We start from the raw sequence: 22,801 nt of genomic DNA, 5'->3' as shown, positions 1-22,801 counted from the left end.
GGGTCACTGCGTGCCTGCGGCGGTCAGGTAGATAGGAGGGTTTGAGTCACGTGTGTGTGGATCCATCTAGAGAAGTATAAACAGCCGCCGACCCCCATCTGAAAATATATGTTGAAAAATAGCAGATCTACAAGCATTTCTTTCTAGAATTGAGCTCAGGTCTAAAATGTGTTAATTACTTTTCCACCAGTGGGAGTTTGACTGACGTGTGTGTGTCAGATCCGTCCAGAGACAGACAGGGTCTTATCAGAGCCGAGCAGAGAGCCGCAGGGTGGAGAGTCTGACTGAATGCTAGATTGTCGGGGGAGTGTTTAGACCCACGCTGCTCTGCGAGGCATGACCTATACAGCATAACGTCACCTTTGATCTCCATCTCTCTCTTCCCTCACTCAGACGCCTCCGCTGGTGATGGAGGTGGTGGGGTGGGGGAGGGGATGGTTGATTCCTATCCAGGTGGAAACTGAAATGTCCCCGCGAGGCGTTTGGAGTACATTCATATGATTCCTCCTATAGCACTGCAAAAAAGGAGAAAAGCTATAGTTCTGCATTCTTTTGTTGTATATGTACAGGGTTGAGTCTGTCTGGATCTGTAACTGACAGGCAGTTGTAATATGCGGAGTTGTGTGTGTAACTGACAGGCAGTTGTAATATGCAGAGTTGTGTGTGTAACTGATCTGTCTGTTATAATGTGCAGGGTTATTAACAGTAATGTAAGTGGCAGGCTGTCTATGCAACAAATCATGTCAAATCACACACATATACGCATAGTTGCTGATTTGGGCTTCCATCCATCCATCTTCAAGCGCTTATCCGTGGTCGGGTCGCGGGGGCAACAGCTCCACCAGAGTGCTTCACTGCGCTAGGTCTGGCCGGTGAAACTCCCCCCTGTCAGGTAAAAGAAGCAGCTAGGCAGCATGACCTCCCCCTCCCCCCCCAGGATTACATTAGATAATTGACATTGGGTGAAAAAAAGTCGTGGGATAAATAAAAAAATACATTTTGAATTTAAATAATGGCAGCTCAGTTCAGTTCAAGTAGAAAATATTTTATTAATCCATAGCAAGGAGTTTAAAAAACGCACAGGTGAGGCCAGATGGAAGCCTCCATCACAGGTGACACTGCGTTTGGGCCAGATGGAGGCCTTTATCACAGGTTACAACTGCGTTTGGGCCAGATGGAGGCCTTTATCACAGGTTACCACTGCGTTGGGGCCAGATGGAGGGCTTTATCACAGGTGACACTGCGTTTGGGCCAGATGGAGGCCTTTATCACAGGTGACACTGCGTTTGGGCCAGATGGAGGCCTTTATCACAGGTTACTACTGCGTTTGGGCCAGATGGAGGCCTTTATCACAGGTTACTACTGCGTTGGGGCCAGATGGAGGCCTTTATCACAGGTTACTACTGCGTTGGGGCCAGATGGAGGCCTTTATCACAGGTTACTACTGCGTTTGGGCCAGATGGAGGCCTTTATCACAGGTTACCACTGCGTTGGGGCCAGATGGAGGCCTTTATCACAGGTTACCACTGCGTTTGGGCCAGATGGAGGGTGACCACTGCGTATGGGCCAGATGGAGGCCTTTATCTTAGGTTACCACTGCGTTTGGGCCAGATGGAGGGTGACCACTGCGTTTGGGCCAGATGGAGGCCTTTATCTTAGGTTACCACTGCGTTTGGGCCAGATGGAGGGTGACCACTGCGTTTGGGCCAGATGGAGGCCTTTATCACAGGTTACCACTGCGTTTGGGCCAGATGGAGGCCTTTATCACAGGTTACCACTGCGTTTGGGCCAGATGGAGGGTGACCACTGCGTTTGGGCCAGATGGAGGCCTTTATCTTAGGTTACCACTGCGTTGGGGCCAGATGGAGGGCGACCACGGCGTTTGGGCCAGATCGATGCCTTCATCAGGGTCCACTGTATAGTATTAATGGACACGCGCCATTAAATAGCGCCACAATCACCTTCACATGACATCACCACCTAACATAATTCACCTTAAAGTAGTAGTTCACCCCACCCCCCCAATTTTTGGGGGGCCATTCCCATAGCAATCAGAATGGCAGACTCACTCCCAGTCTTCGCCCGTAGCACTTGCCCTAGCCTAGACGACCTTACAGGCATATGTAAAGGCTCAACATATGTAACTTAAATAGCATTTTATGCAGACAATAGGCTAGTCCTCTATAGTGTATAGTAACGCATAGTTTCATTATATAGATATTCCAAGGTTAGGTTCTGAGCTTACGTATGATTAATCATGACTATTTTTGAGCATTACCATGTTTTTGTTCTTGCTTGCTGTAAGTCGCTCTGTAAGAAGGTGGTTGCACACCGGCCGCGTTTTTCGGAAAACCGATGGAGAAACGCCACTTAAAAATTCGAATTCGCGCTCGGTGTGTGGAGACCTAGAGTCCTAGAGCGTCTGCTAAATGCCTAGATTGTAAATTGTAGGATCTCTTTGAGTCTCTCTCTGCCAGTCATCACGTTATGTTAAGAAAATAAAAATAAAAAATCTCCCTGAATTCAAGGCTTCATGGCGTGTGTGTATAAGGGATAGAAAATAAGACATTACTTTGGGGTGAACTACTCCTTTAACCCATGCGTGATTACACATTACAATAAAATACGATACAATACATCAGGTTGGAACACAGAACCCTTAAAATATGAACCATAGTTCAGGCCTACAGTACATACAGGATCCACATGGGATCTGTAGTTCAACATAGCATCTGTAGTTCTAGGATCCACATAGCATCTGTAGTTCTAGGATCCACATAGCATCTGTAGTTCTAGGATCCACATAGCATCTGTCGTTTTAGGATCCACATAGCATCTGTAGTTTTAGGATCCACATAGCATCGATAGCATGACAACAAACTGGCTGAAGTAGCCTCTCGTTAATTCGATAAATGTGGAGAAATCAATGTAACAAAACAAGGGGCGGGAGTGGCTCAGGGCTAGAGGGGCCGGATGGGAACGTGAGGTTCAGTGGCTCAGGGCTAGAGTGGCCGGCAGAGAGGTCGGATGGAAACTGTGATCCCGGTTCGATCCCTGTGATGTGCAGGTTGGTTGGTGCCTTGCATGGTTTGCTCCACCAGCCATCGGTGTATGAATGTTTGTAAATAAGCCCAGAAAGACCCTATCCTATACGTGTGCTGTTTGTGGAACAAGCTTCGAAATATCTGAAACACTTTACTTGCATTAGTTTTTGGTAGTAAAAGCGCTCAAACTATATTCTTTCCTTCCTTGATCTCCTTCACCAGCACCGGGGGGGGGGGGGGGGGTTTGTTCTTGGAACAATAACAAGATGGGAACTATCAAAAGGACGGCCTAGAGAGAGAACTATGCACAAAAAAAGATTTCGCCCACTTTTTTTTACTTGTAACAATAAAGCTGATTCACCTCTTACGTATCTGTGGAATGACCTCAATTACCATGATTCATTTAAATGTATTGTGATTTGTATGTGTCCAGCTGTCTTGTCTAGTGTTGTCTGCGATCGGGATTCCCAATCCGCACTGCATATATTTATGCTCAGCAAAATTGGTCTTGAAGTCTGTGCTTTAGTGCGTCCGATGTGAAAACAATCACAACCCGCATTCTAATCTGCATACTAACATAATGTTAGGACAAATTTGCGTGACGGTGAAGACAAAACAGAAGCGGGGGGAGGAGGCTGTATCGGCTTTGTCCTCTGATATTTGTCAGAGCTTCCGTGCTCTCTAGTCTAGAGACGGAGGCATTTGGAAATTGTGGGAGGCAAAAGTCTGGCTCTCTATATACGGGATCAATTATATCCAAGCTTGTCCTTGAGAGTGGGGGGCACGTCTGAAAGAAAGGGGGGAAAAAGACAGGGAATCAGGAAACACAGGTTTTAAGGCGGGAACCTTTTTTTTGTGTTTTAAGCGTTATGTTATACTTTAGCTATTGAAAAATAGCAGATCTACAAGCTTGTAGTGCGGCACCGAGTGGCGCGCTACGAGCTTGTAGGTCTGCTATTTTTGAAAAGTCGTGAAAATGTGGTGCAAATCTTTGAATATATATTCTTTCAGAGCGAACGTTTTTTAACTCAAATCTTCTGGAATAACATATTTTCAGATGGGGGTCTGCGGCCAAATATATATCTTTCTGGGGTTGAGCACCACTGACAGAAACATGGGTTTTTCAGAAAAATGTCACTTCACCGTGCACCAATTATTTTTAGTGTATGCGTGATAATCACGGGCAAATGTACTGCGCTGGGTTGTAAAATAAATCTGTCTGGATGTGACACTTTTTTTTAAAGAGACTTTTCCTTTCTAAAGATTCAGCTTTGGCGTAAGCAGACCGATTGTGCGAGACCGAAGTGCGATAGACCGATTGTGCGAGACCGAAGTGCGATAGACCGATTGTGCGAGACCGAAGTGCGATAGACCGATTGTGCGAGACCGAAGTGCGATAGACCGATTGTGCGAGACCGATTGTGCGAGAAATTTGTGTGAGGCGGATAGAATGGATTATTATAGCGACGACGATCTAAGATGAACGATCCAGTGCTGTGCTAACAACACAGCTAGCTAACAGGCTAACGTGAGTAGCATTATGGGTCACTCGATCGAATGCAATATAAAAGCACAATGGCCGAAGGGCTTCGGCAATGGCATTAAGCGTCAGTATAAAAATTAGGCTTCAATTGCCAAAGGGCTTCCTTCGGCAATGGCACTGAAAGTAAAGAACACCCTCTCGTGCAATATTGCTGAAACGTGTGATCGTGACAGCCCTTTTGTACCGTACCTGCTCTGTGTCCCAGCGTGGCTGGGTCACTGTGTGGGCCCGGTTCTGCGGTCCCCTGTGGGCCCGGTGCTGCGTCCACAGTGTGTGCCCATGTGGGACCCGTCCCGTAGCCGGTACGCCTCCCGGTCGTATGGATGGTGTGGAGCGAAGCGCCCGCTTCCTCCTCCTACCCCTCCTCGTCTTCCTCCTCTTCCGCCGAAGTTTGTGGTGCTTGTTGTGCGGTTGTCTAAAAAAAACAAAAAAAAAACAGAAGTGTTCAGTGAAAAGTCGTACCGTTACCACAGTAAAATGTGTTCTCTACATTTGACCCATCTCTTGGAGCGGTGAGCCTCAGCCAAGGAGCAGTGAGCTGCAGCCGTGCCGCGCTCTGGAACCATTTTGATTAGTTGAATTGACCCCCTAATAATCCAACCCATTGATGCTGAGTGCCAAGCAGGGACTGACCCCTCTTTCCAACCCATTGATGCTGAGTGCCAAGCAGGGACTGACCCCCCCAATCCAACCCATTGATGCTGAGTGCCAAGCAGGGACTGACCCCCCCAATTCAACCCATTGATGCTGTGTGCCAAGCAGGGACTGACCCCCCCCAATCCAACCCATTGATGCTGAGTGCCAAGCAGGGACTGACCCCCCCAATCCAACCCATTGATGCTGAGTGCCAAGCAGGGACTGACCCCCCTTTCCAACCCATTGATGCTGAGTGCCAAGCAGGGACTGACCCCCCTTTCCAACCCATAGATGCTGAGTGCCAAGCAGGGACTGACCCCCCTTTCCAACCCATTGATGCTGAGTGCCAAGCAGGGAGGCATTGGGTCACATTTTTACAGTCTTTGGTATGACGCGGTCGGGGATCTAACCCTGACCTCCCAGTTTCAGGGCGGACCCTACCACTGTCTGGTTGTAAGTAATTCCAAAGTAATTGCTTACAGTTTAAGGTTTATTGCAGTTCAATCAATCATGAGAATTGATTTATAATGTTAAACTGTTTGAGGTGTATCCAGTAACAGCCAAGAAATATGAATAGATTATCCGCCACCCCTAATTATAAGAACATAATATCAGACAATGTAACTGTAACATATTTATATGCTATTATAAACTAGATCCTGTCATCTCGCCAGTAGCAGATCTAGCTGTGTACATAATTTTGTCATGACTTGCTGGAATCCTTTCATGCAGAGTGACATCTCATCTCCCAGGGCATGTCCTTCTGGAGTTACGAAACAAATTTGGTCTCCCACTTAAAACAAATTAAAAATAGGGAAAATAATGGTGTCCTGCACCCCTGTCTGTCTGGCTCCTGCTACATTCTACGTGGGAGACCAAACATGTACCTCGAGGCAGTAGCCTACTGCTTGTGACTGACGGTCTAAATAGTTTGTTTTCTCCACCGGGCCAGAACGGCTGGGAGGCAAAGATGATATTCTTTTGCCCCTGTCCGTGTGTGTGTCCGTGTGTGTTGTAATGGGAATTATAGAATGCCGACTACAGTGCCAAATATAATGCATTATTGTGTGTTTATCTTCCTTCCATTAAGTCTCTTTGCTCACCAATGTGCTCAGTCTAATTCATGCAGCTGTCAATCTAACAGCTGACTTGACTCCTCCACGCTGTCAGCAAAAGGTATACTTATTTGTGTGTCGCCCTTATGTTTAGCACAGATCCATATATGGACATTACAAGACTATAAGGACTGTCTGAGAATGGGGTTGGGGAGGCTTGCGCCCAGAGGGGCTGATGGAACAGGCAAGGAGGCCTGTTCCTCACTCTCTGTATGTTGTTTCTCTGCTGAATCTTCTTAATAAATTCTCAATACTTCACCCTGAAGAACTTTGTCATTCCTTCATCTTTGGAAGATCATTTAACCGACAACAGTGTGTTGTCGACTACATTCAGCGTCAGACTCACCCGTGACGGGCATCGCCATCCTGCCTCCAGCGTGGTCGAATCCCTCCCCGCTTGTTTTGTGGTGAGGCGCCGTGAAGGGGTCCGCGGAGGAGGAGGAGACCTGGGGGGTGAAGACACTCTTCTCTCTTCTGCCCAGCGTGGCATCCACGCCCGTTCTGTTATAGTCTGGAGCCAGGGTGGCATCTATGTCCATTCTGTTATAGTCTGGAGCCAGGGTGGCATCTATGCCCATTCTGTTATAGTCTGGAGCCAGGGTGGCATCTATGCCCATTCTGTTATAGTCTGGAGCCAGGGTGGCATCTATGCCCATTCTGTTATAGTCTGGAGCCAGGGTGGCATCTATGCCCATTCTGTTATAGTCTGGTGCCAGGGTGGCATCCACCCCCATAGTGTTGTAATCTGGTGCCAGGGTGGCATCCACCCCCATTCTGTTATAGTCTGGTGTGAGGGTGGCATCCACCCCCATGGAGCTGTAGTCTGGTGCCAGGTGTCGGGGGAAGGTTTGGGAGTGGTGGTGGTACTCTGCCCTCTCTGCCAGAGAGCCCATGAAGCAACCCTGGCCTGCTTGTAAAGAAATATACAAACATTCACATCATAACATTAGAAATAGCCTAGACCTACTCTGACACACGGTATCCAGGTTTTAAAGGAACTACAGCATTCATTTTAGAACTGTTTTTTAATATTTAATATCATATTGTTTATGTTCCTCAAACTTATTTATAATGGTTTGAACCTCAATACACTCTGATATAACCATGCTATAACCATATATATCTGATATAACCAGTCCATGGCATTTCTTTCTGGCTTCTTAAGTAGTTTTAGCTGTAGTACCACAATGTCCTGAGGTGGTGGGGGCGCTGGTATGCAAATTATTTTGTCTTTTGAGTCATTATAATACTGATGCTAGATAAACATAGACTTGTTTCCATTCCATGCCAGCATGGAAAATCAACAATGGCGGACTACATTGTAAACAAAGTGGAAATGCAAATTTGGAACTGAAGACTGAAGAGGAGGAATTATACAAAGTAGGGTGATACTGAATACTGATGACATCACGCGTACGACCAAATCAGTAGAGCTGTTCCTGAGAGCAATTTACATAAAAGCTCCTATATGAGAAAAAAAGAAAGAAAAGCCTGATTGTTCAAAATTGCGTATTTGTGGGGATAGAAAAATACATTGAGGAACGCACAACATTTGAAAAGTTGAATTTCATGTTGTAGGACAGGGTTCCCCAATACATTTTCCTCAAGGGCCATATTTTGACTAGGGTACCAGGCTGGGGGCCGAGTCGGCACGCGCGAGGTCGAGGTCTTGCCCTGAAATTAATGTTCAGGGCAAGACCCCATTTGAAAAGGACCCCCAGTTTGACATGCAGAGGCTACTGACCCCAATTTAATGCCATTTATATCTGGGACCCCCCAATTCCCCAATTAGCGGGCCGCGGACCTTTAAGGGGTCTTGTCTATTCTACTGCCTGATATTATTTCCTCACTCTTCTATCCTCAGTTGAACCATAATTTCAGGTGGTTCGATGCCAGGTCTTTCTCTTCCTGCTCCAAAGTGCTAGGAGAAAGGATTAGGAGCTTGGCATCTCTGAGGAGCTGTGAGCGTCTAGGAAACATGAGTGCTTCCTTCGTCCAGGAAGACTTTCCAAGGAAACATGAGTGCATCCTTCGTCCAGGAAGACTTTCCAAGGAAACATGAGTGCATCCTTCGTCCAGGGAGACTTTCCAAGGAAACATGAGTGCATCCTGTATAGCAGATCTGCTATTTTTGAAAAATCGTGAAAATGTGGCGCAAATCTTTGAATATATCTAGGCCTGACGTCGAAATTTAGACAGACCTACAAGTTGCTATGAGCTTGTAGATCTGTTATTTTTCAATGGCTAAAGCATAAAATGGGTCAAATACGTGGCCTAAATACCGCTAGGTCGAACTCTGATAATAAACAAACCGCATTTGGACACCGACATTATGTGATTGTACACGATTCTCATTTGTCACATATTTCAGTAGGTCACCAATTTCACAGTAACACCACCATGCAGGAGTGAGCGATTGGCCGCGATTTTGGGGGTATTGGAGAATTTGGCCAATTAGGAAAAGACGCACGTGGAGAGGGAAGTATAAAGGATCTGTTCCTGCTCACCTTTGACCTTGAGGTCAGGCAAGGGGTCAAGGAGTGAGCGCTCGGCCATCAGGGCCTTCTCCATGGAGTCCTGGAAGCACATGGAGCTGGTGTAGGTCGTAGAGGCCGTCAGGAGGTCAGGATGCATGGACGAGCTGATCAGCAGAGGATTCCCTGAAGGACACACAGTGAAGATACAGTTAGCCCATTTTAGGCCTGACCTCAAAATTAAAAAGAAAAAAATCTCCTAAATCCTCCAGTTTTCTGAAATAAATATTTTCACGATGTTTGAGTCGTGCAACCACTCCAAGGAACAGCAATGTCCGTGTTCACCTATGTGTGTGCCTACGTATGTGTTGGTTCATGAGCACCAGTATGACTACCGTACTAGTAGGGGCGCTGTTGTGCCAGAAACAGAGAGAGAGAGAGAGAGAGAGAGAGAGAGAGAGAGAGAGAAAGGAGGGGGGGCGCGCGCTATGAGCTTGTAGATCTGCTATTTTTCAATAGCTAAATTATAACAATGTTTAAAACACCAAAATGGGTTCCCGCACAAAATTGGCTCTATACCAATATACCATATCTTATATCAATGTACCATATCTTATTAGCAATATGTGTGTGTGTGTGTGTGTGTGTGTGCGAGCGAGCAAGCGCCGAGCTCACCTTGACTAGAAGACTTGAAGGTGAAGGACTGGAACTCTCCGGCCAGAGCCGAGGAGTGGATGACGTCGACACCGTACTGACTCCGGCTCCTCCTGTACAGAGTGACGCCCACGATGAGCACCACCACCGTGACCAGGCCTGCTGCTACGCCCGAGTACAGCGCTACGTCACTGCTGCCGTCTACACCACCTAAACACACAGAGAGAGTAGAGCTACGTCACTGCTGCTGTCTACACCACCTAAACACACACAGAGAGAGAGTAGAGCTACGTCACTGCTACCGTCTACACCACCTAAACACACAGAGAGAGAGAGAGTAGAGCTACGTCACTGCTGTCTACACCACCTAAACACACACAGAGAGAGAGTAGAGCTACGTCACTGCTACCGTCTACACCACCTAAACACACAGAGAGAGAGAGAGTAGAGCTACGTCACTGCTGTCTACACCACCTAAACACACACAGAGAGAGAGTAGAGCTACGTCACTGCTGCCGTCTACACCACCTAAACACACAGAGAGAGTAGAGCTACGTCACTGCTGCTGTCTACACCACCTAAACACACACAGAGAGAGAGTAGAGCTACGTCACTGCTACCGTCTACACCACCTAAACACACAGAGAGAGAGAGAGTAGAGCTACGTCACTGCTGTCTACACCACCTAAACACACACAGAGAGAGAGTAGAGCTACGTCACTGCTACCGTCTACACCACCTAAACACACAGAGAGAGAGTAGAGCTACGTCACTGCTGCTGTCTACACCACCTAAACACACAGAGAGAGAGTAGAGCTACGTCACTGCTGCTGTCTACACCACCTAAACACACACAGAGAGAGTAGAGCTACGTCACTGCTGCTGTCTACACCACCTAAACACACAGAGAGAGAGAGTAGAGCTACGTCACTGCTGCCGTCTACACCACCTAAACACACAGAGAGAGAGTAGAGCTACGTCACTGCTGCTGTCTACACCACCTAAACACACAGAGAGAGAGAGAGAGAGAGAGAGAGAGAGAGAGAGAGAGAGAGAGAGAGAGAGAGAGAGAGAGTAGAGCTCCGTCACTGCTGCTGTCTACCAGTGGTTCCCAAACCAGGAGGCCCAAATTGACACTAATTAGCCCCGCGGATCCCCATTTGAAAAGATATGCCAGGGACCTAACCTGACGCTGCCAGATCCAAGAAGCTTGCTACACAAATTTGTTTCACAGCTTATTGGGATCTGGGATCGCGGAAGCAAATTCGATGACGGGGCTGTTCCTTTTTTTCAAGATACTTAGTAGATGATTCGATGGGACCGTCTGTCTATCACCGTGTGGGCGTGCAAACACAACCAATCATATTGACGTGTCTATATAGCTTCACGTCCGGTTTCGCACATATCCCGCCCTTAGCTCACGCTGATTGGTCCGGTACGGAACGGATTTTTGTCAGCTCAACTGCCTGAGAGATCCCAGATGATTGCTGTGTTGGGAAACATGGTTACCCAATACCGCCCTCATCTGGCAGCGTCAGGTTACCAGGGACCCCCATAAGAGAAGATGTTTAAGGCTCTAGCAGTGATTCTCAACCAGTTTAATTTCAAGGACCCCCAGTTTGAAATGCATTAGTCTACGGACCCCCCATTTAATGACATTTCTATCTCTGAGACCCCCAATTTATATTGTAAAAGCAATGTTAATCTAACTCTGAGAGTGTACAAATGGACCCGTCAGGCTCCATTTGTACACTCTCTGAGTTGCAGACCCATAAGAGTCCATTTGGTTACAAACTATCATTTAGCTGGGGACCCCCTGGAACTCCCTCAGGTAATAATACAACTTTATTTGTATAGCACCTTTCATGACATGAAATGCAGCTCAAAGTGCTTTACAGAGCAATGGAGAAAAAAAAAAGAAAAGCAAAGCAACGACATTAAAAAACAAGCAGTAATGCAATACAGTTGGAGGACATGAATAACAAAAAATTAAAGAATTAAAAGCAATGTTGTAGAAGTGGGTCTTGAGCTGAGCTTTAAAAATGTCTACAGAGGCTGCCTGACGAAGGTACAGTGGGAGCTTGTTCCATGCCGACGGCCCGTAGAAGCAAAAAGCTGCTTCCCCGTATTTTTTTTTTGCCATTTTTTTAGGCAAAGCGAGCAGGCCAGCAGTGGAAGACCTTAGGGGGCGGTTTGGGACATATTTAGGCAGGCAGTCATGTAGGTAGGAAGGTGCGAGACCATTGAGAGCTTAGTTTATACACAAGTAAAATAATTTAAAATCAATCCTAAAAACAACCGGAAGCCAGTGCAGTGACCCCACTTTGGGAACCACTGGCCGACACCACGTGACCCCAGAGAGAGAGACAGAGTACAGAGCTACGTCACTGTTTACCAGTGCTGATACCACTGTTTAGTCATACATACTAAGTCTCTTGAATAGTTTTTTCATTTAGTTTTAGTCACATTTTAGTCACCTGGAATGTTTCAGAGTTAGTCTATCATGAGATTTTAGTCGACTAAAATGTATTTTGGCGGGCCTTGATGCCGGCTCATTGACTGTTTTAACACTTGCTTAAAATAGCCGATCTACAAGCTCTCAACACAGTTGATCACTGTGATTGATATTAAAATAGGCGTGAAGAGGCGATCTCGGCGCCGAGCGCCATTAGAAGACAGGCGTGAAACAAGATTTAGCTGCCAAATGAGTTAACAAATAAATAAATTGACCCAAAAGTAAAAAAAAAAAAAAAGTAGTTTCTTGCTTACGGCAATGACAGTATTCCATAAGTGTTGCGCTTGCGCTGGCCGTCCGCCACGCGCAAACACAGTCGCCTCGGAAAACATCAAGTCTTGGATCAATTATAATCAATTCTCTGTTACTGCATCTCGTCTATGTTTCGCTTCAAATGTTTTCAAAAACACGAGATCTTGAGAGAAACGTTTAGTTAACCCATTTTGGGCCGGGAACCCCTTTTGGTGTTAGCATTATGTTATGCTTTAGCTATTGAAAAATAGCAGATCTACAAGCTCGTAGGTCTGCTATTTTTGAAAAATCGAAGAACGACTGACATAAAAAAACATATTCGCTTTTTCATAACACTGTCAGGATGTAGAAGACATTTTTAGAATCTGATCTGATCTCAGGTGACAATGAGTTAAATGACATGGTGCGTTTGTTTACATGGCTGTCATGTTGGATACACAGCATCGCAGCCAGGTGCTCTGAGGCTTTGATTAGACAGCGGTCCGTTATACAGAAATAAACACACAGCTGAATTCAGCGACTGATCAATCAGAATGAAGCGAGATAAAGCGAGGCTGAATCAGTGTCCCGTTTTAAATCTCTTATGAAAACGCACATTTATAGATTAGCCTTCACTGCCAATCTCCTGCTCCATATTATATTTTTGTTGTTAATTGAAATGTTTTCTGCTGCTTACTTTGCAGGTTTTTTTTTATGTAAAGCACTTTGTAATGCAGTTTTGAAAGGTGCTACGGTATGTAAATAAAGTTTTTATTAACATACAGCAGCAATAACAGATCTATAGAATGCATGATGACTTTAAACACATGATGCCGTTGGTTAAATACTTAGTGACGGAGACAGAACTCACCCTGTGGAGTCACATCGTGCAACAGCTTTCCATCTGCAAATAAAAATACACAGTTTCATACTCAATACCCCAGCCTCCGTATGGTGGGGATTGCTATTGCAGAACATAGCAGATCGGCAACAAAAAACACGTTAAAACTCCATATTATGATAGTAATCACGGCTAGAAGCATGTATCGAAGCTTTTTAATCAACAGGAAACTCATTTTCAGGTGGGTAGCCTTACCAGTGTCATCCAAAGCAGGAGAGAGAACCCACTTATTGGCTTGGATCTCTACAGAGAGACCCCCGGTGCAGCTGTCATGGTCTTAACCCATTCTGACCTGAGATCAGATTCATACGAGGTTTCCACTGGACACACACTGGTCTGATTAACCCATTCTGACCTGAGATCAGATTCTAAAAATGTCAGTCGTTCTTCGATTTTTCAAAAATAGCAGACCTACAAGCTCATAGCGCGCCACTCGGTGGCGCGCTATGAGCTTGTAGATCTGCTATTTTTAAATAGCTAAAGCACGACATGATGCTGACACCAAAATGGATTCCCGTTCAGAATGGGTTAATGGTTAAACCATTCAAATCTGGAAAGCATCTGTGTCGTTTTAGAGTATATAGCAACAAACAAAAAGGTAGGAGCGCACACCGGTAGTGGGGATGGTGCTGACCGCAGGAGGTAAAACTTTGACTAAGAGAGGAAAGAGGCTGCACAGCTCGTAGTCACGATGCCATAAAATAGAAGAAGTTGCCTTCTTCAGGGTATGATTTTAGAGTATAGCGACATACATTCTTTATAAAACTCTTAGGATTTAAAATAGTGGTTTAGAATATTGGTTCTAAGAAATAACACATAATTATACAAGCTCGCAGCACGTCACTTCATGATTTTACTTTGAAAAATAATTTGTAATATTATTATTTTCTTTACTAAACTCTTCTGGGGGTCCCTGCCACAAAACATTTTCAGATAGGGGTCCTTCCTGGGCACGATAAAAGATTGAGAAGTACTGATTTAGAAGACATTTGTAGAATTGGCATCAGGTTGTGGCAAATCTGCAAAATAAAAAGTGCTTACCACTAGCTTTCTTTACACAGATGTGTTCATAAAGGTGTCTACTATCACATATCAATTTGTTCCAAACCAACTCCCTAGGGAAACTTTGTGGGAGCCAATCAAAGTGGGGGTACCCGGAGGGCCGAGGCTAAAAGCAGGACATTTTAAAGTTGGCCAATATGAACGAGCGTGTAAATAGGTTTTTTTAATGGGGTGCTGAATCCGTTCCAACCCTTCGTTTTCAGTAAAAATGGCTCCCTGGGCATAAAATCGACTTCCTACCTTCAAACCCACCTGTTCAGAATCGCATTTCCAAGCTGATGTGTTTTTAAACTTGTTATATTCAATGTTTTATTGGTTTTACTCTTGTAATTGTTTTTCCTAATAAAGTTGTTTGTAGCGCGGCTGCTATTTTTCAACAGGTAGTACAACATAATGCTTAAAACACCAAAAAGTGGTTCCCGCCCCAAAATGGGTTAAACTCACTGTGTGTGCAGAGACCCCTGGTGCAGTTGTTTGGGTTAAACTCACCGTGTGTGCAGAGCCCCCCGGTACAGTTGTTTGGGTTAAACTCACTGTGTGTGCAGAGACCCCCGGTACAGTTGTTTGGGTTAAACTCACCGTGTGTGCAGAGCCCCCCGGTACAGTTGTTTGGGTTAAACTCACTGTGTGTGCAGAGACCCCCGGTACAGTTGTTTGGGTTAAACTCACCGTGTGTGCAGAGCCCCCCGGTACAGTTGTTTGGGTTAAACTCACTGTGTGTGCAGAGACCCCCGGTACAGTTGTTTGGGTTAAACTCACTGTGTGTGCAGAGACCCCCGGTACAGTTGTTTGGGTTAAACTCACCGTGTGTGCAGAGCCCCCCGGTACAGTTGTTTGGGTTAAACTCACTGTGTGTGCAGAGACCCCCGGTACAGTTGTTTGGGTTAAACTCACTGTGTGTGCAGAGTCCCCCGGTGCAGTTGTTTGGGTTAAACTCACTGTGTGTGCAGAGACCCCCGGTGCAGTTGTTTGGGTTAAACTCACTGTGTGTGCAGAGTCCCCCGGTGCAGTTGTTGGTTAAACTCACTGTGCGTGCAGAGCCCCCCGGTGCAGTTGTTGGTTAAACTCACTGTGCGTGCAGAGCCCCCCGGTGCAGTTGTTGGTTAAACTCACTGTGTGTGCAGAGCCCCCCGGTGCAGTTGTTGGTTAAACTCACTGTGTGCAGAGCCCCCCGGTGCAGTTGTTGGTTAAACTCACTGTGCGTGCAGAGCCCCCCGGTGCAGTTGTTGGTTAAACTCACTGTGCGTGCAGAGCCCCCCGGTGCAGTTGTTGGTTAAACTCACTGTGTGTGCAGAGCCCCCCGGTGCAGTTGTTGGCGCGGTCCTGTGCCGCGCCGTCACACGGAAGCCCTCCGTGTTTGGGCGTCGGAGACGAGCACTCTCTGCCGCGCTGCTTCTGACACGCCGCGTCGCACGCTGTCCACCCGCTCCACGGACCCCACGCTCCGTCCACTGGGAGAGGAGACCACAGACAACCATGCATTATAAGAATCTGTTGGTGTTTCAAGCATTACGTTATGCTTTAGGGCGACTGTGGCTCAAGAGGTAGAGCAGGTCGTCCAATGATCCACGGTTCGGCGGTTCGAATCCCGGCTCCTCCTCCTGTCTACATGTCGAAGTGTCCTTGGGCATGAACCCAACATTGCTCCCGATGTGCTGGTTGGTACCTTGCATGGCTTCTGCCGCAATCGGTGTATGAATGGGTGAATGTAATGCACAATCTATGTAAATCTATGTATATAGCGCCTTGGATAAAGGCGCTATATAAATGCACCATTTACTTTAGCTATAGAAAAATCTACAAGCTTGTAGATCTGCAACTCTTTTTTTTATTGTGGAAAATGTGGTGCAAATTTTTCAATATATATTCTTTCAGAGCGAACGTTTTTAACTCAAATCTTTGCTCCTGGGGTAGGGCCCCTGGAACAACATATTTTGAGATGGGGGTCGGCGGCCAAATACATAATAATTCTGGGGGTCCTTGACATGAAAATGTAGTTGTTACGTCCCCACCAAAGAGGTCCAGGTGTTATTTTGTGCAAAAGCGCATTATTGGCTATTTCCCCTAATATAAGCCCTCAATGAATTTAATTGAATTGCATTTAATTGCATTGAATTGAATGGGGCATTGTGCTAATTCACTTATTTCCATCGCTCAAAAATCCTTTCCTTTTTGTATATATCCTCTCTTCATAATGTAAATAGTATCCCAAGCGGCACACTTCACTACTTATTTAGATGAAAATAAGCGAATTAGCACAAAAACCCAACCCACATTGAGGGCTTATATTAGGGGAAATAGCCAATAATGCACTTTTGCACAAAATAACACCTGGACCTCTTTGGTGGGGACGTAACTACTACAAATAACACCTGGACCTCTTTGGTGGGGACGTAACAACTACAAATAACACCTGGACCTCTTTGGTGGGGACGTAACAACTACAAATAACACCTGGACCTCTTTGGTGGGGACGTAACAACTACAAATAACACCTGGACCTCTTTGGTGGGGACGTAACAACTACAAATAACACCTGGACCTCTTTGGTGGGGACGTAACAACTACAAATAACACCTGGACCTCTTTGGTGGGGACGTAACAACTACAAATAAAGGTAAGATAGCCTTCTATCATGGAATTCTCCTTTAATGAGTTATTTAACCATGGTTAAATGCGTATACCTGGACACAGCGTGCTGCAGGTGCTCTTCTGCGTGGACACGCCCTCACAGAACAGCCCCCCGTTGAGGGGGGCGGGGTTGGTGCACGTGCGCGAACGCCTCTGCATGCCCCGCCCACAGCGCACGCTGCAGGACGACCAGTCTGTCCAGGAGGACCAGCCTCCGTTTACTGCAGGAGAAGAAGAAGAAGGAACGACAACAGGAAGTGAGCCACATCACACATCAATGGTGTACTTAATGATTGTACTGCAGCATTTTCTTACAAAATAAACTATAGCCTACTAATTAGCCTTGCTTTTGTGCCCAACCCAACTTCCCAAGACCATCTGTAAACAATTCCCCCCCTATCAGTAATGTGATCTATTACATCACATTACCTACACTGAACATCATTTGCTGTTCATATATTCAGAACGGGTAAAAGGACTAGTACTTATAATCGGTATGACCATGATGGACCACAGATACATTAACCCATTTTGACCTAGGAACGATTCTACAAATGTGACTAAATTTGACTGAGGGATTGCCATTGGATTTTTTTCTTCTTTTCGTTTTTTTTATGTCATATGAAAGCAGGGAATCATAGCTTCAAATTGACATATTGGTTGTTAAGTTTGACCCACCAGTTCTGGAGATATGGCTTATAGAGTAATGTCTTGCAGAAAACAGCGAGTTGAGAAAACAGGCTTGTTTAAGCATTTATTTCATATTGACATGTCTTCTGTGGTCTCTAACATTACACCTAGCTACATGTTTAAGCATTTATTACATATTGACATGTCTTTTGTGGTCTCTAACATTACACCTAGCTACATGTTTAAGCATTTATTTCATATTGACATGTCTTCTGTGGTCTCTAACATTACACCTAGCTACATGTTTGGGCATTTATTTCATATTTACAGGTCGATTCCAGCTCAGACATGCTCTAGTATGTGAAGAGTCTGCCTGTGCTATAAACTCATTTAAAAAAAAAAAAAAAGCTGGAATTTGCGCGATGGCAGTATCTCAGTCAAATATGGTCACAAATGTCTTCTAAATCCTGACAGTTTTCTGAAAAACCTCATGTTTCTATGTGAGTGGTGCTAAACCTTTTTCATGTCGAGGACCCCGAGAATTATCTGCAGTTGGCATTGCCATGAAGCAAAGATTCGAGTTAAACACAAGAATATTCAAAGATTTGCACCACATTTTCAGGATTTTTCAAAAATAGCAGACCTATACAAGCTCGTAGCTGAGCTTGTAGATCTGCTATTTTTCAATAGCTAAAGTAAAAACCAAAAGGGGTTCCCGCCGCAAAATGGGTTAACCCATAACCCATTACGTTATGCTTTAGCTATTGAAAAATAGCAGATCTACAAGCTCATAGCGCGCCACCGAGTGGCGCGCTACGAGCTTGTAGGTCTGCTATTTTATTTAAATCTAAGAACGACGGACATAGAAACATGGCTTTTTCAGAAAACTCTCAGGATGTAGAAGACATTTTTAGAATCTGATCTCAGGTCAGAATGGGTTAAGCAGGGGCCGGATAAGTAGCACTGGGTTACATACAGTACATACATACGTACTGTGTCTCCACACATCAAAACTACAGGCATGGACCCCCCCCCCCCCCCCCGCCTCTGCCCGACCAATATGTACTGTATATGATATCTCTGTGGGCTGTAATCCATCCATCACTGTCCAGCTGCCACCGTGAACCGCTGACTCAGTGTAATAACATCACTATCATTATTTGTCATGTTGGGAAAATAAAGATTTGCTCCTTCTTGTTGATACGGCGTGTCTCAGGCTATCATTAGCGTGACAGCGGGTTGATGCAGCGGGGCCTCCGCGGGGGTGGTGGGGGGTTCTTTTGGTCTGCATAACAGCCCAGATACAAAAGGCGCGTATATGCGGGGGCGCTTAAGCGCACGCGAAAAGCCTCGTGTATATCGGCCGTGAGACCAAAAAGGTGGCTGACATTCAGTGTTGTTTTCGTCGACTAAAACTAAAGACGAAAAACGTTCGTCGACTACCTTTTTCCACTGAAGAAAACTAAATGGAAACTAAATGAAAACTGTACTATGATGACTAAAACTAAGACTAAATATACTAACAATTTCGTCAATAAATGAAAAACTAGACTAAATGTTAGGAAGGGACTATAGTGGACAAGAGATCCAGTAAAAGTAATTTTACACTTGGTTGCGTGCTGAAAATCATTGGCAAATCAAATGATACAGTAGAGGCAATGAGCAGCGGGGTAACAGAAGCCATCGTAAACGACATATAGGCACGCAGCGGTATAAACACTGATTGGATATAATATTCCCCATGTGTTTCATATTCACTAATTTCCCTATTTCTTTAACATATTGTTCTCAAACTGTTCTCAAACTCCATATATGGTCTCAGACTCCAATGCTGACGACTAATAGGTCTCCAGGGAACACCTTTGTCAAGAAGGCACTGCCAGAGACCTTTTAGGGAGGCGCGGGCAGTAGATGCTGCGTGTAATAATTCTCCCACGGCACACACTCCCCCCTGCCTTCTCCAAGGTCGCGACACCGTTGCTACATTTAGCTACATCTATCAAAGGGCTTTGTACGGCCTTTTCTGACGATGTGCACTCATATACTCAACGCAATGTCCATTTATTTCATGTTGCCTCGATCGTTCAATCTGAACAGTCGTGGCCTCATCATTTTGTACTGTACATCATGCTGGGTAATAAATCTATACCTCAGACCGGACTACTTTCTTAGCTCTTTTTCATTCTCTCATCGTGTGCATTAAAACTTCCAAACAACACCAATCACACACGACAAATGGCTATTAAGTATTAACGCATTTAGGCCTGAAAAAAAAGTATTATAAATCATGACAGTTTTCTGAAAAAAACGTATGTTTCTGTATCAGTGGTGCTCAATATTTCATGTCAAGGACCCCAGAAATTATATGTAATATGCCTCCGCCTCCCCCCCCCCCCCCCCCCCCATCTGAAAATAATCCAGGGACCTCCCCAGAAGCAAAGATTTGAGTTAAAATGTTCACTCTGTAATAATATATATTCAAAGATTTGAGGCAACATTTTCACGATTTAAAAAAAAATAGCAGACCTACAAGTTCATAGTGCGGCACTCGGTGCCGCGCTATGAGCTTGTAGATCTGCTATTTTTCAATAGCAAAAGTACAACATAATGCTTTAAAACACGAACAGGGGTTCCCGCCCAACATGGGTTAAAACACGTATACATCAATAGCAGACGATGTGTTAATGGTTGGTGCTCAAAGTAATTGTAATTTGTTCATTTTCTTGTCGGTGCGAATGCAATCCTGTTTCCACAACATGACAGTTAGGCTATATGTGTGTTGTTTGTTCTGTATAGCCTACTTATAATCGTATTATTTGTTCTCTTGCTTGTATAATTGGAGCCTATTCTTGTAGCCTTTTTTTTTTCTCCCAAGCCTTTTGCGTTGTCGTTTATTGTTTACGTGAGCGTTTGCTCACTTATCCCATTCTGGGCGGGAACCCCTTTTGGTGTTAGCATTATGTTATGCTTTAGCTATTGAAAAATAGCAGATCTACAAGCTCATAGCGCGCCACCGAGTGGCGCGCTACGAGCTTGTAGGTCTGCTATTTAAAAAAAATCAAAGAACGACTGACATAGAAACATGGCTTTTTCAGAAAACTGTCAGGATGTAGAAGACATCGTTAGAATCTGATCTCAGGTCAGAAGGGGTTATATATCGGTGGTGAACTTGAAAAACAACATGGGGCCCCCTTTGGAGAAATGATGAAGGGCCCCCCCCCTGCTGAGAAGTCCCTGGAGCTGCCGCTGGGCTGATGACGATGAGTGACGGGTCTCGACTGCTGCTTTGATGAAGAGCAGCAGGAGGAAGAAACGTCGTTCGTTTCGCTGCTTTCGGTGGAAACTAAAAAAAAGGAGACTCTCTGGATGATTTTTGATAGACGTCGAGGAAAGTAGATGTGGAAACATTGCGCTTAGCCCATCTTGGGCGGGATTCCCTTTTGGTGTTTTAACCCATTCTGACCTGAGATCAGATTCATACGAGGTTTCCACATGGACACACACTGGTCTGATTAACCCATTCTGACCTGAGATCAGATTCTAAAAATGTCAGTCGTTCTTCGATTTCTTTCAAAAATAGCAGACCTACAAGCTCGTATCGCGCCACTCGGTGGCTTACAAAATGAATAAATGAAGGATTTACAAAAAGCATTGTTTTGCATTTGCATGGTTCTTAAACTGGGGGTCGGGATCCCCAAATCATTTTGGGGGGTCCTCAGATGATTCGCTTAACAGGTTCCGTCCATACGATGTGTCCACACATCATAGGGAATCCAATCGACGGATGCGCTAGGACGTGTACACACGTCCTGTGAATAATATTCTGAATTTTTAATTATTTTGGAGTGAGACTCTAACAGTACGTCTTAACAGCGGGCGACAGCCAGACGAATTCTCCGGAGGTCCATTGTTTGTCAATGGGAACCTGCTGGCAACTACTGCCGATAGTTGGCCATAGCAGGCGATGGTCGAAAAGCGGGCGGTGGAACGTCGGCCGAAAAGATAAAAATAATTCATCTTTTGGGCGACGTCGCCCGGCGATAGTGGGCGATTGCGCAAGAGCCAATGAAATGCAAGCGACGCTCGCCGTTGGTCTCTAAGGTCTCCCACTGTTAAAACGTACCGTTAGGCCACCGTACGCCAATCACACTAACGAGGTACCTTGATGCCTGTCGACGAGGGTCAGCTGACTGAACTGTGCAGAACTGAAGTGACTACAGTAACTTGAAAATGACTGAAGACATGATGTTTACTGATTAGGGTAAGCTTACATTTCATATCACAAACACCATGTAGTGAAAACTCCTGTAACTGTAACCAAAAAACAAACAAAAAAAAACGATTTTTGGAAATTGTGAATCGATTTTGAATCGTTCTTAACAGGAATCGCGATTCTAATTCTTACCGTAGACCACCACGGTGGCCGTGGAGCTGCGTCTCCTGGCCACGATGTTGCTGGCCACGCACGTGTAGTTCCCGGAGTCTGAGAGACGGGCTTCTGGAATGACCAGGTTCTGATCCACTCTGCTGTCCACCACTCCATCCCAGCTCACAGCCTGCTCGTTCCTCAGCCACTCCACCTGTGCACGCACGCACGCGCGCACGCACACACGCGCGCACACACACACACACACACACACACACACACACACACACACACACACACACACACACACACACACACACACACACACACACACACACACACACACACACACACACACACACACACACACACACACACACACACACACACACACACACACACACACACACACACACACACACACACACACACACACGGGGATGAGATGATGCATCTCAAGGGGCTATCCTTTCAATAAAATTCGGACCAAATTCAGAATATTTTATATTATATTTTAGTATATTTTCTCCTTCACAGTGAATGAAGAATAAAAAAAAACATAAAAGTTAACAGTGGGGCTAAGTTTAACAACAGCAAAACTAGGCTATATAAAAAAATCTGTTTCTAAACTCTCACAGAAGTGTCACACTACTAAATCTGTATCCGTATCACCTAGCCTCACTATTCCACTCAAATGTCACTGTTTAACCCATTCTGGACTGAGGTCGATAAAAAAAGAAAAGGCTTCTAAATCCTAAATATTTTCTGAAAAACCCATGTTTCTATGTTTCTGTGCTCAACCTTTTTCATGTCAAGGACCCCCAGAATTATCTCTATTGGGCCACGGACCCCCATCTCTAAATATGTAGTTCCAGGGACCCCCCAGAAGCCAATATTTTAGTTAAAAATGTTCGCTCTGAAATATATATTCAAAGATTTGCGCCACATTTTCACGACTTTTCAAAAATAGCAGACCTACAAGCTGTAGAGATTGCTATT

The 22,801-nt window shown here is 45.2% G+C and overlaps 1 protein-coding gene across 1 annotated transcript in view; it reads right to left on the bottom strand.

The window, feature by feature from the left end:
- Positions 1–4,802: 4,802 nt before the first annotated feature.
- Positions 4,803–22,801, bottom strand: part of LOC310875967 (netrin receptor UNC5D-like) — a gene marked incomplete at both ends in the record, with an annotated part of 180,852 nt that continues 162,853 nt past the window's right edge. Inside the window, 7 exons of the mRNA XM_083789416.1 lie at positions 4,803–5,002; positions 6,685–7,245; positions 8,846–8,998; positions 9,488–9,676; positions 15,459–15,626; positions 16,860–17,027; positions 21,842–22,016. Coding sequence (XP_083645542.1) covers positions 4,803–5,002; positions 6,685–7,245; positions 8,846–8,998; positions 9,488–9,676; positions 15,459–15,626; positions 16,860–17,027; positions 21,842–22,016 — 1,614 coding nt within the window. The remainder of the gene's footprint in view (positions 5,003–6,684; positions 7,246–8,845; positions 8,999–9,487; positions 9,677–15,458; positions 15,627–16,859; positions 17,028–21,841; positions 22,017–22,801) is intronic.

The sequence above is a fragment of the Protomyctophum parallelum genome, assembly GCF_964188405.1.
Source record: "Protomyctophum parallelum genome assembly, chromosome: 18".
Classification (NCBI taxonomy): Eukaryota; Metazoa; Chordata; class Actinopteri; order Myctophiformes; family Myctophidae; genus Protomyctophum; species Protomyctophum parallelum.
The sequence above is the reverse complement of the archived record's forward strand: the minus strand, read 5'-3'. Positions and strand labels throughout refer to the sequence as shown.